This window comes from Pezoporus occidentalis, unplaced genomic scaffold (assembly GCF_034315485.1).
Source record: "Pezoporus occidentalis ecotype Australia unplaced genomic scaffold, CSIRO_AGI_Poc_V1 ctg133, whole genome shotgun sequence".
NCBI lineage: Eukaryota > Metazoa > Chordata > Aves > Psittaciformes > Psittacidae > Pezoporus > Pezoporus occidentalis.
The window spans coordinates 2139759-2151891 of NW_026913136.1; the positions used below are offsets into that span (position 1 = coordinate 2139759).

The 12133-nt window shown below is 36.8% G+C and overlaps 1 protein-coding gene across 11 annotated transcripts in view; it reads left to right on the top strand.

The window, feature by feature from the left end:
• NFIB (nuclear factor I B) overlaps positions 1-12133 on the top strand; it is a 173911-nt gene that overhangs the window by 89433 nt on the left and 72345 nt on the right. For all 11 annotated transcript variants that reach the window (XM_062609057.1, XM_062609047.1, XM_062609050.1 and 8 more), the window contains exon 3: positions 10730-10783. In XM_062609057.1, coding sequence (XP_062465041.1) covers positions 10730-10783 — 54 coding nt within the window. The remainder of the gene's footprint in view (positions 1-10729; positions 10784-12133) is intronic.

A 12133-nucleotide genomic window follows, 5' to 3' on the forward strand; every position in this document is an offset into this window, starting at 1 on the left:
TCTAGTCTTGGCAGTGCACCCTTTTCCAAATTCAAGTCCAAGCAGCACAGAAAGATTGACTTTACACTGCTCTAAAGTGTTGGCAGTAGCCACAATGGAAGGAGGCTGGGATAGAAAGGGAGCAGTAAGAATGTTTTTTTTTAGAGTGCACAAAGTGTGTGTGTGTCTATTTGTGCAGGACAGAGACAGCCAGGAGGGATGAAAGTAAGGCAAAAACTGAGAAGCTTGCAGGTTTACACTAAAATATTGTCGTCTCCTTGAAATCGCTCACCAAAGGGTCTGCTGTAATTAAAACGCATACAACCAAACTCTTGTGCAGTGTGCTATGTCTCAAATTAACTCTTTCAGGTCAAGCGAGTTTTAACTATTTGTTCAGGAAAAATGCACTGCAAAGCTGTCAAAGTGATTGAATACGCATAAGAAGATGTCAAACTGAATGTTGAGCCTGTTATGTGGATGCACAAGATGGAAAACGATTAGCATTTTTCCCAAGGAAGGACAGTGCAAGTATTAAGTTGCTATTTTTTCCTATAAAGCTTTTAGAAAAATCTGAAATATTGCTGAAAAGGAATGCTGTTGTGCAGGTGCTCATCAGATTTATTCCTGTTCTTTCAGTCATGCACAAGAGAGTTAATCTGTTTAACTCATTTTAGACTTTCCTCTCTAAAAAGCCCGAAATACTGGTCTATAAGTAGGATAAAGTGAAGCTAAATGCATTTATAATTTCACCACACACACACACAAGTACAGACACATGAATATACAAACTTATTAAAATGGAAAGGACTGTTTGGATTAAGTGTTATCGTACATCTTCAGGCAGCAGAAAGTTATTTTTAAAATAAAAAACGGTCTTCAATAAGAACGTAATTCTTGCAGTCATGAATGTTGAATGTCTAAGGTTACTCATTTTGGCTTCATGTCTTGGAGATGATGGGTGGTACAACCCCTTTTGCTCTCCGCCACAAACTGAAACTTGAGTTTCTGTTGTATTTTCAGAAAACCTGTAGAAAGTTTTTAACTTGCAGAAGGACATTTTTTTGTAGTTGCAGACCAAACCAGACTTTCTCAAGGTCCTGCTGTGGTGGAACAGTGGCAAGAAAACAAGCCTTAGAAGCTCTGGATGGTAAAATAATGTTCAAGGCACTGGCAATTTACCAGGTGCAATAAGAATCTGAGTTAAGTTTTTTTGTTGCTGGTGGTGGTCTTTTTTTTTTCTTTTCTTACTTAATTAACACTCAATTTTTATTCATGCAAAGAAACAAAAAAAAGTTGTAAGCAGTAAAAAGAAAAGCCTTGGAATTTGAATCCATGCATCTGGGTTTGGTTTTTTTTAGAAAAAAAAAAGTAGTATCCTTTTTCCAAGTATATAATACCCTTAGGTCCCCAAGAACATGTACCAGCCTCAGTAAATAAATTGAAATACAGAGAGCAAAAGCAGCCTCTCCTGTATACTGAACCAGCAAGCATATTTTAAAATCTTGGTTGCAGAACTGCAGTTGGTACTGTATCTATGTCAGGGAATTTCACCTATGTAGATGATTTTAATAGATTGGAAATTAGCAGAAGTGAGAGATATGCTGGTGTGTAATATACAATGAAAGCTGCAGAACTAACAGACGCTCCAGCGTGGTATTAGTCACAACATGAAAGAATTATGTGGTGAAATATGAAAGAATTATGAACATGATCAGATAGGATTTAATATACATTTTAAAGCTTTTGACCAAATGATTACAATAGCAGTACTATTGCTAATAGGGAGGTAGGGAATCTGTGGGACAAATATTCTTTAAAATAGTTTTGTTTAAAATGGAAAGGCAAGTTTTAAACCAGGATACTCTTTATTGTTGTTGGGGTGGGTTTTTGTTTGTTTTGTTTTAGTTACATGTTTTAAAAAGAATTTGATGTGTGAAACATCCCTGTCCAAACCCAAATCTGGGTTATTTAAATATTTCTTTGGGTTAGTCAGTTCTATATTATAAGTTTTCCTGTGGCACATCATGTATTAAGGTACTTCTTCACAGTGGGCAGAAAATCAGTACATTGATCAGATTTTTTTCTTCTTTCTTTTTTTTTTTTTTGATCTCTGTTGCTTCAGTACTCTAGACATTATTTCTTGTCGTTATTTATTTTTTACCAACTTGCTTATGCTGGAAAATAAACATGGTGGCTGTAAACACACGTGCAATTTCTGTCAAGTATACGAACCACTGGTATGAAAAAGCAGGGTGATTTTTCTCAGCCAGTTCTTGTACATTACCTACTTAGTGACTTAGTACCCACTGATAGATTTAATCTTTCATCACTGTTAGTTCATTTTAATAGTATGCGTGTGGGAATCTGGACATGCAAAGTGGTGCATATTTTATATCTGAATTTTTAGGTTATAGCAGATGGAATGAAATCCACTTTGTAAAGAATACAGTAACATAACCTAAAAATTATGTGTGTATAGTGCCTTTTGGAGCATTGCTTTCATAAGCATGATCTATGTTAAAAACATATGTTACTTAACTATGGCATTTCTTATGCCCCGTATCTGTTAGATGTAAATTAATATCCCAGTTTTTAAAAATTGCATATGGCATCAACTGGCAATCTCAAGAAATACTCAGAAGTGCATGGGCAGCAGTTGAAAAAAAACCAAACCAACCAACCAAAACCAAACATCACTTTTTGTGGGTCTTGGTGTATGCCAGATTCTTTATGCTAAAAGTCATGTTTTACCACCAGTCATAAAGTTGAAATTAATTGAAATGAAAACATAGTTGTGGTAGCATTGTGGATAATAGATCAAAATTAGGATATTCTTTGGTAAATGTTACAGTATTTAAAAACACTACAGTGATGCTTAGGTTGTCAAATCATTAAGCCTTTTCCCTCCTATTTCAGAGAAAATATTAGTATTGTTTTGGGCTACTAGACACAGTTGCACTTGATGACGCTGATGTGCCCTGAGATGCCCTGAAGAAATTCTAAACACTGCAGTGATCTAGTCTGATTTTGGAATTTCCATGATATATAAACCCCCAACATTTTAGTTTAACTGCTGTCAATTTGCCTCAATTAGTGTATAGTGTGGTGGCATACTTAGCATTTTAGGAGATCTCTGTCCAAAGACTATTAGTCTCATGACTATTAGGCCTCATGAGCCTCTACTAATAGGTGTAAACTACTTTGTGGGTTCTTTGTCAGGTGATGCTTTAGACTCACAGAGTAGCATGAGAGTATAACTTCCTGAAAGACTGAATAATCTGGCTTTTCTTACTGTATGTTTTAGTGGAGAATGCAATGCACTTTGAATAAAAAATGCACTTCTACCCTATAGTATTTGTTGAACTATGCTTTTTTTTTTTTTGTGTACTTTAAAACTGTAATCTACCATGAAGTGCCTCATCCAAAGCTCGCTGGAGCAACTTCCATTGATTTTAACAACTTTTGGCTGAGAACAAAACTGATTTTTTTTTTTGTAATCATGTCATCATTATCCCATGCCTAAAAATACTGCCTTATGTAGTGGAAATGTGTATTTTATCTCCCTGAAATATTTTTGCTTTACTGCCTTAAAATACAACAGAAAATGAAATCCTGACTGCATTGGTAAAATTCATGTTGACTTCCATGAAACCAGGATCTGCACAGAAGTTCTTAGTAATACTCATTTGCATGAAGGTGAGCATCAGCCTTTGTCTTTCAACAAACTAGCCAGTGAAGTGGCCAGTTTATTACTTGGCTGAAGGTATACTCAAGGAAATTCCTATTCCTTACATGCAAACATGAACTTTTTCATTAATATAGTCTATCATACAATTTCTTTCTTTAAACACTCAAACAAGTTTTTCACTGTGTTTTACCTTTTGCTTTTCATTTTCTGTAATAAAAGCCTTTTATGATACATACCTTAATGTACAAAGGTATTTGGTCTCCAAGAACAACTTCTGAATGTTTCTGACTACAGCTAGTATCCACAGTATCTTCCATATGGATAAAATTGAGTGTTCATATCTCATCCTTTCCTACTGAATCCAGCAAGTTTTGGAAAGAAACTTCATTGTTTCACATTCATCCACATGTGGCAAGATACCTGTGTAAGTCTCTTCTTAATGTACATGTCAAAAAAGAGCTTAGCTAATATTATGAAGTATGCGAAACATTTGTATCAGGCTATGAAAAAAATATAACCCTTTTCTTAACTTAAAAAGAGGTGTGTGTGCGTGCATTTGTGTGCATACACATATATAGAATATGTATATATTCCATGCACAACTTATAACACAGCTGGAGAAAGTTGTTCAGTTTTCAAAATGAGAAACATATGGTCTTTATAAATTGTATAAGAAATATTTTGGATAACTAAGTGTTGTGATTTATTTTACATAAACAAATAAGGGAATTTAAATTAAAAAGATAACTGTGTTCATGGGACATAAAGCTGAAAAGCTGACTATGCTTATTGCTATTTTGGTTCTGGTAAGTGCTTCTAGGTCCTTGAATTTCTTTCAACTATATAAAAACTGGATTTACTCCAGACCTCCACTTCTTAACTAGGACAGTTTAAAAACTAAACAAGGACTGAGTCAGTTAATTAATTTAAATGAGATTACAAATCAGAAACACATTACGTAATGTTGATTTAATTACCATTTTTTATTTACCTAATTAAAACACTCTGAAGAACAGTTCACAGTCTTGACAATGGCCGGTTGGGTGACTTGGCAGGTGCAGAGCAGAGCGCTGGTGAAAGGAGAGGTGAAGCGGAGCCCGTCGTGACCTGTGCTGCCCCAAACCATCATATGCTCTCCCTGCCAGCCCACGTGGCAGGCACTGCAGTGGCATGGCCTTGGCCAGCCAGAGTGTGGTGATGCTTCCCAGCCACAGACCCCGCTGCGGAGCTGGAAAGCATGCCCCATGGAATGGATGGGCTCTTGGCTGAAAGGCACGAGTTTGCCCTGTTGTGCCAGCCACAGGTGAGCTTGTCTGTTGTGGAAGGGTACACAGAGCGTGGTGAAAGGGGATGGCCAATGGATGAGTAGCTCTTGCTGTCCCCGCTCCAGAGCAAAAGTGTTCAAACCAAAATGACAACAGAGCTCAGCTACTGCCTGCTGGGTTGTCTGTCTCAGAGATGTGAAGGCTTTCCTGAAATGGCAGGTCTACTTAGGCTAAAACCTATCTGACTGAGCTATGGGCAGCACAGATCAATATCCTAGCTTTCTGGCATCAGCACCTCTGTTACTCGCTGTCTTTTTCAGGCAGGTATACCCTTTCATTGCAGAAACTTTTCCTAGTAGCCAGTCTAAACCTGGCCCGGCACAACCTCAGGTGTTTCCTCTCATCATGTCTCTTGTTACTTGGGACACTTTCAGCTCATTTGCATTGTAAACAAACTGTCATATCACTGGAGTTAGGGTGAATAATGTTCATAAAATTGTATAATAATTCAGGGTCATCAGCTATAGAAAGGGTAGACCGTGACAGACATTGCTTTTGCAAAATGGAATCATTAAACATATTTGCTAAGTTTATCAATCCAATCGTTTTGTCAGGGTAAAATAATGTAAGTAGTGGAAAGTAAGTGTAGTAAAATTAGAAATATAATAATTAATGGTGATTATTTAACATACACAGATAAAATTATTTATTTGCTTTATGGGCTTTTGCTGGTCACGTTATTTACTTTGTAAGAGAGGGAGATATCTCAGGTTTTTGTTGCCATGAATGCTTTCCTATCATGATGATGTTCTGAAAGTCTTTGAAAGATGAAGAGTTGATTTGGAAAGTCTTTTTCCCATGGGGACAGCCCAGTAGTGGAGCTGAGGACCAGGGAGGTTGGGCCATCTCCATCCTTGCAGGGTTTCATGCCCTGACTTTGTAAGGCCCTGAGCAGCTGAATGTGATTCCATAGCTCAGCTTTCCCTTGGAATGGATTGGGACTGGAAACCCAGCTCCCCACCAGACCAACCCCAGTCCTGGAATCCTGTGATTTTCAGGGGTACAACCATTTGACTCAAGTTTGTGGTGTCAGATCATGTAATCCTGACGAATGGCAGTCTGGGAGGTAGTTGTGATTCTTGTTCACGGTAGTGACTCCGTCAGTTGTCAAGTCAGATGCTGTATAGGTATGTGAAGGCTTGAACAGCAGCAAACTTATGCATGGTACCACATGTCTCTGGTCTTTTATCCTCCCCCATACCCAGATCATGGACTATCAAAGAACAAGAGTGTATTTACATGCTAGTGAATGATTAAATTAGTGTCTGTCAGCTGAGATTAACTGAGTGCAAAGGCTGCTGCCTAGCTTGTAGCAAATGAAGAGTGAAGTGTGTTCATTGAAACCATGGAGGAAGTTTGTTTGATTGGTAAAAAAACCTATGGAGAATCTGCTTATTTCTAAGACATGGCTTAAGAAAGTATTCTTTTTTTTTAGGTTCTGCCTCTATTTGATATTTGATAAAGGCCTTTAATATTAAGCTAATGCAGAGAGCCTTAAGATCAAAATTCCTTATAAAGGAAAGTGTGCGGCATAAGGGAGGTATAGCATAACTTACTTTTTAAAAACAGTATCCTCTTTTATGAGCTGAAAAATGACTACAGAGGTGAGCAATACTAAAAATCCCTCAGTAAGCTGGTGAATAGCAGTGCAACTTCCTTGGCTTTTTTGGGGTGTGTGTTCTTCTTGCTCCTGCTTGTCAAAGCCAAGGTGGTGCCAAGAGAGCATCTTGACATTCACTGGATGGCAAACAATCGGCTTTTTTCCCTCTTCTCTGCTTTATGAAGCCAAGAGTGATGTACCATGGCAGCACCTTTCTTCTAGCGTACAGCAGGGGAAATGGATATTTTTTTCTTACCAGCAGCAGGCCACAGCAGTCAGTTTTACTTAACTTGCTGCAGTGAGGACTGACTGAACTCATATATTCACTGGGATTGACCCCAGAAATATAAATGCGGGAAACAATTCAATATAAAATATACCAGCTTTGTGACTCATCCTTTTATGCCATCTTCTAAAACAAAGAGCGATTCGAGATGAAGAATTTGAAAATCCTGGTGGGAGCCATGTTGAATCATAATAAATTACACATAAGCTGTACCAGGGTTACATGAGTATCTACCAGGTAAGAGTAAAGGCTGTTCATCCATGGGACGATAAATTATCAAGTCACTGACTGTTGGAGCAGTCAGCACCAAAAAGAGCAGAGTAGAAGATATGCACACTGTAGTTGTGAGGTGTACATGAAAGCCATTCTGTGGAAGTGGTATATGCAGATGAGCTTTTGCTCTGTAGCAAATAAGTACTTCTCAGATCTGTGTGGAAGAATTTTTTCAAGAAAAGCACATTGACAGTAAAATTTGGGAGGCAGATTTCTGAGTGGGACTTATATTTGAGAGCTACATAAATGACATTGTTGAAAATTTAATTTTTATATCACGTGTATATTATGGGGTTTTATTTGCTACAGAGCAAAAGTTCACCTGTACAGCCTTGCTTACAACTTCTAGCTTAGGAAGTGTATATATACTTTTTAAATGTTCACAGAATTATTTGGTGGGAAAATTGAATGCCAAGCCAGCTAGACAGACTATGAGTCTGGCTTATGTCTTTCTTCACCACACTGGAAGAAAAGCCTGCAATTTTTAAACTCAGGACTCGTGTTGTTAATTAATGATCTTGTGCAGATGAGGACAAAGATTGATTTAAAGTGTCTTAGCATGTCTTAGTTTCTGTGGCTTTCCAAAAATGTGTCTTACTCCCTCTTTAGAAGAACATTGCTCCAGTGTCTCTTTTAATTCAATGTTCTGCTTATAAATTAATTCATATAATTTATTCCTATAATTATCATGGTTCTCTTGCACTTTGCAAGGCTATTTGCATCCAATCGAATCAGGAGAGTGCTTTATGATTACTGACACTGGTAAGAGACTCGCATGGTTCACAGGCCATTCTCAGGTTTGTGTCTTTCATCCTGAGAATGAGATGCTACTCTGCTTAAAGTGCAGATTTACATAGGTTGATAATTGTCATGCAGAATATGATTTTTTTGCTTTCTTAACTGCTTTAAGTGAAGAGTTAGGTAAATTGGTTCTCATATTCAGCTTTCAATGATTCTTTGCTTTCTCAAGATCATTGAGAACCCGCTGAATATATTCGTAGCATCTACTGCTTAAAACACTTTGTGAGAATCAATCTGTAAAAATTGTGATTGATACGTAGTAAACATAAAGCTAAGTCTGACTTTCAGATTATGATAATTAGTGAACTGCTTATCTCTATAACTGAACATTTCTTTACTGAGTTTCTTACTATGCTATGAAAAAGAATTATTTGAAACACTATCAATCTTTAAATCTTGTATTCAGAAAGTGACCACATTGAAAATGAAAAAGTAGTAGTAAAGGCAGATTGCTGTGCAAGATCTGAAAAATATTCTTCACTTTGTGAATCTTTTTAGTAAATTTTAACAGGAGAAAATGTCAAAGGCTATCATCTGGTAGGCCTCAGTAATCCCGATTCAAATTTCTGTGTTCCCCAAGCTAAACTGTCCAAGCTTTGTTGGGTGCATCTGCTACCAATTTGACACTTCATTTAGCCACATGTCCGCAGTAGTTTTACACTGCAACAATTGCTGTGTAAAATTAATCCTCTCTGATAATCATAATTTCAATAATTATATGCGTAGTTTGCAGAAGCAGAGAATGCCTATTAGAACAATATTAAAGTTCACCCCCTGCAGGGTGAACCTTCCCACTGCAGCTCAGGAAGGACATCCAGATGAAGGTCCGTATACAGAGCAGCATTGTATTTTTAGCATTCTTATAGCTGATGGAATTTTCAAATTAATGTGATTTGATTTTTTAAAGGGATGTGTTGTGTCTTACCATGAAAAGAAACAAGCGTGCTGAATGGCTACATATTGTGCCATACAGTAGGACTCTTTCAAGAGTACCAAGGGCCTAAACCATGGGATGTGCAGAATCTGACTGTCAAGCCTGCCCTTCATTCTTCCTACCCAGAGTAGAGGAAGACAGAGGAAATGTCATGTGAAATTCACCATCCAGTGTGTATTTTATTATGTGAAAGAGCGATTTCATTCTGTATTGGAAAACGTAGTTGCATTTTTTTGGTATCATCAGGACTGGTTTTCACCTGTGCTTTGATCTTCCAGTACTCTGGTAGATCCCCTGATGCTTGTCTTCTGTGACAGATGAATTCAGTAGAACTTGAACTGTGAAATAGATTTCCATCATAGATAATATATTCTGTAGAATCAACCTTGTGTTAATTTAAACTGCTTGAAAGATATGTGTGTCAAGCTATGTTTGCTAAGCTATGTAATAGATGGTAACAGAACTTGTAGCAGGTGGAGGGAATCTCATTCTAGGTTGAGGGCTACACAGGCTTTAAGAAGAAGTGATGAGGATTGAAGGACAAGTTTGTATTGATATGTACTTTTCTCCTTTTTAATACTTTTTTCTTTAATTTAGACACTGTAAGCAGCAATGAATTCAAGAACTTTGACTTCCCTCTGGGGCCCTTTTGGTAGTAGCAATTTCTGCATTGCTAAAATGCAATATTTTGGTGATCGTATGTTACTAACAAGCACTGATACATTTAAAAAATGGTATTTTAAATTTAGACTGTAAAACTGCTCCAGTTTTAGATCATAGAATCATAGAATCATAGAATAGTTAGGGTTGGAAAGGACCTTAAGATCATCTAGTTCCAACCCCCTGCCATGGGCAGGGACACCTTACGCTAAATCATACCACCCAAGGGCTCGTCCAACCTGGCCTTGAACACTGCCAGGGTTGGAGCATTCACAACCTCCCTGATACCTGTATACAGAACGAATGGCTGTGTTTCGTTTAATTTCCTATTCTCATGACGTACAAGACTGTCTGTCATGTTTTACTTTGCTAATAACAATTTCTTGCTGTAAAGCAGGTTTCTGTTATATTATTTTGTTATAGTACTGGTTTAGGAATGCAGCAAAAAGTAGAAAATTTTAAAAGCAAGTCCTTTTATGAATATTTATTATTTAGTGTGTTTGTTAACATCAAATTGTGTTCTCCTCTTGATTTATTAAGTGCATGTATCATGAAAAGAACACTCTTCGAAGTCTACAGGTTTTGGATTTTGTTAATTTTTAGGTCACATAATCTTCATTTCGCAACGACAATTCTCACAGACTAGGAACACAAAGCCTATATTGTATTAAAATTGACAGTCCTACCTTCAATGCAGTCCTGAGTCTGTGAAAGCAATGTAGGCCTTTCTGCTTTAAGGAAAGTGTAAAGAAACAGGACTTATCACTGCAAGCGCCATTAGTTGCCTAATCCATTAGATCTTTCTGCTCAATGCTTCAGAAGAAACTACTTCTGCTTTGCTGATTATGCAATATTATGTTTGGGGGATGGAGGGAGAAGGAATGAAAAGGTACCCTTGTAGAGGTGTTTACAACTTGAGTGTTTACCTGAATGTCTCTCTTGTCCTTATTCAGTCATCTATGAGTTCCTCTTATTAGGATCATTGCATCCTTCACAATGTTTCTGCTCCTGCACAAAATGGGTTACATACAGTGTTTCTTCAATAATGCCTTCATGTAGAAAATCAGGGAAATGACCTTTAAAGAACAAAGTTAAGTATTAATCTAATACTGAAGGAGTGTATTAAAGGTTGTGAGATACTTTCAAAACAAATTAATGAAACATTTCTTTCATTTCTTTATAGATTCTGGACAACCAGGAAGTCCAAGCCACAATGATCCTGCCAAGAATCCACCAGGTAAATATAAGTTCCAGAACATGTGCATCTAACATTGTTTGAGAACAAAGATACTACTGTTAATAGTTAAAAAGAGCATATTGGTCAGCAACCTATTTTGCACGCATAAGTACATATAATCAGGACAAGCTGTGATTACTTTAGTACTTTCAAGCTGGCAATGACACAATTGCGGTTTCATCAACATTTGTTTAATCTAAGGAATTCTTTTTTTCATTTCATGGTTTTTACAATTTTGTAAGTAAGAATGGGCAGAGGAGTAAGGAAACAATATCCCAAATTACTTTTATAAAAGTCTTCAAATGCTATAATTTTTATTTTATCTTGGACAAAACACAACTGACCTACCTCTAAAGTCTGAGATGTGAAGTTCTTTATTTTATACATACACTGTAAAATGCAAATATGTTCATTTATTATATTTTTCATATCAGCTTAGAAGAGTTTTTGAACACATTGTTAGTGGGTCATGCTAGTGACATTTGAAACTTTTGGGGAGAGATGTCAGTATAAACAGTCCTTTCAACGGTTCTCTAAAAATAAAAAATAAAGAGGAAATAAAAAACATGCCACACTGTTTAGACCAGAGATTTTTTGTATTTCATGGAGTTGTCCTTCTAATCAATTGGGCTGTGCTAGTAAATCTTGTAAATCTTTGTTGTTTCAAGTGTTGTCGGGGTAAGATAAACAAGTCTGACAGCCATACTATCACTTCTCAATGAGCAAGGCGTGACTCCTGCCATCACCATCATGCTGCATCTTCTGATTTTATTTCTCAGAAGTGGTTCTCTTGAAATAAGCTGCAACTAATTCAGTTTGCTCTTTTCCTAAATGCAAAATGAACCCCACTCTGACCATGAAATAATTGTGTAATGCTGGACTGATACTTTCTGGATCTGTCAAAAAATTAAGGGAAACAGCCTGCATTGTGACTGTACAGTTTTGTACTATGCATATGATCAAAATGTCATCATACTTTGTATCGTCAAACATCATGTGTGTTACATGTGAATACACGAAAGTGGGAGAACCATCTTAGATCATTATACAAAAAGTTGTATTTCTGTAATATAAAAGCCAGAAACATATAATGGAAGATGCAGATATGTTTTTGGAAGATGCAGATATGTTTTTGGCTATAGGCTTCCAAGCTCTTTCCAAACCGTGTGGGATGAGTAAGCTTTTATTTCTCTATTAAATTTGTGATATATATTGTTTAGGATAGAGGTTTAAAAATGCACAATGGTAAATTTACACCTAAGCAAAGCCTGCAAAATTTCCTCACAGATAATCACAGTTTTGTAAAATTTGGAGCATTTAGCTATAGAGCATTTATTTTTGTTTTAGAAT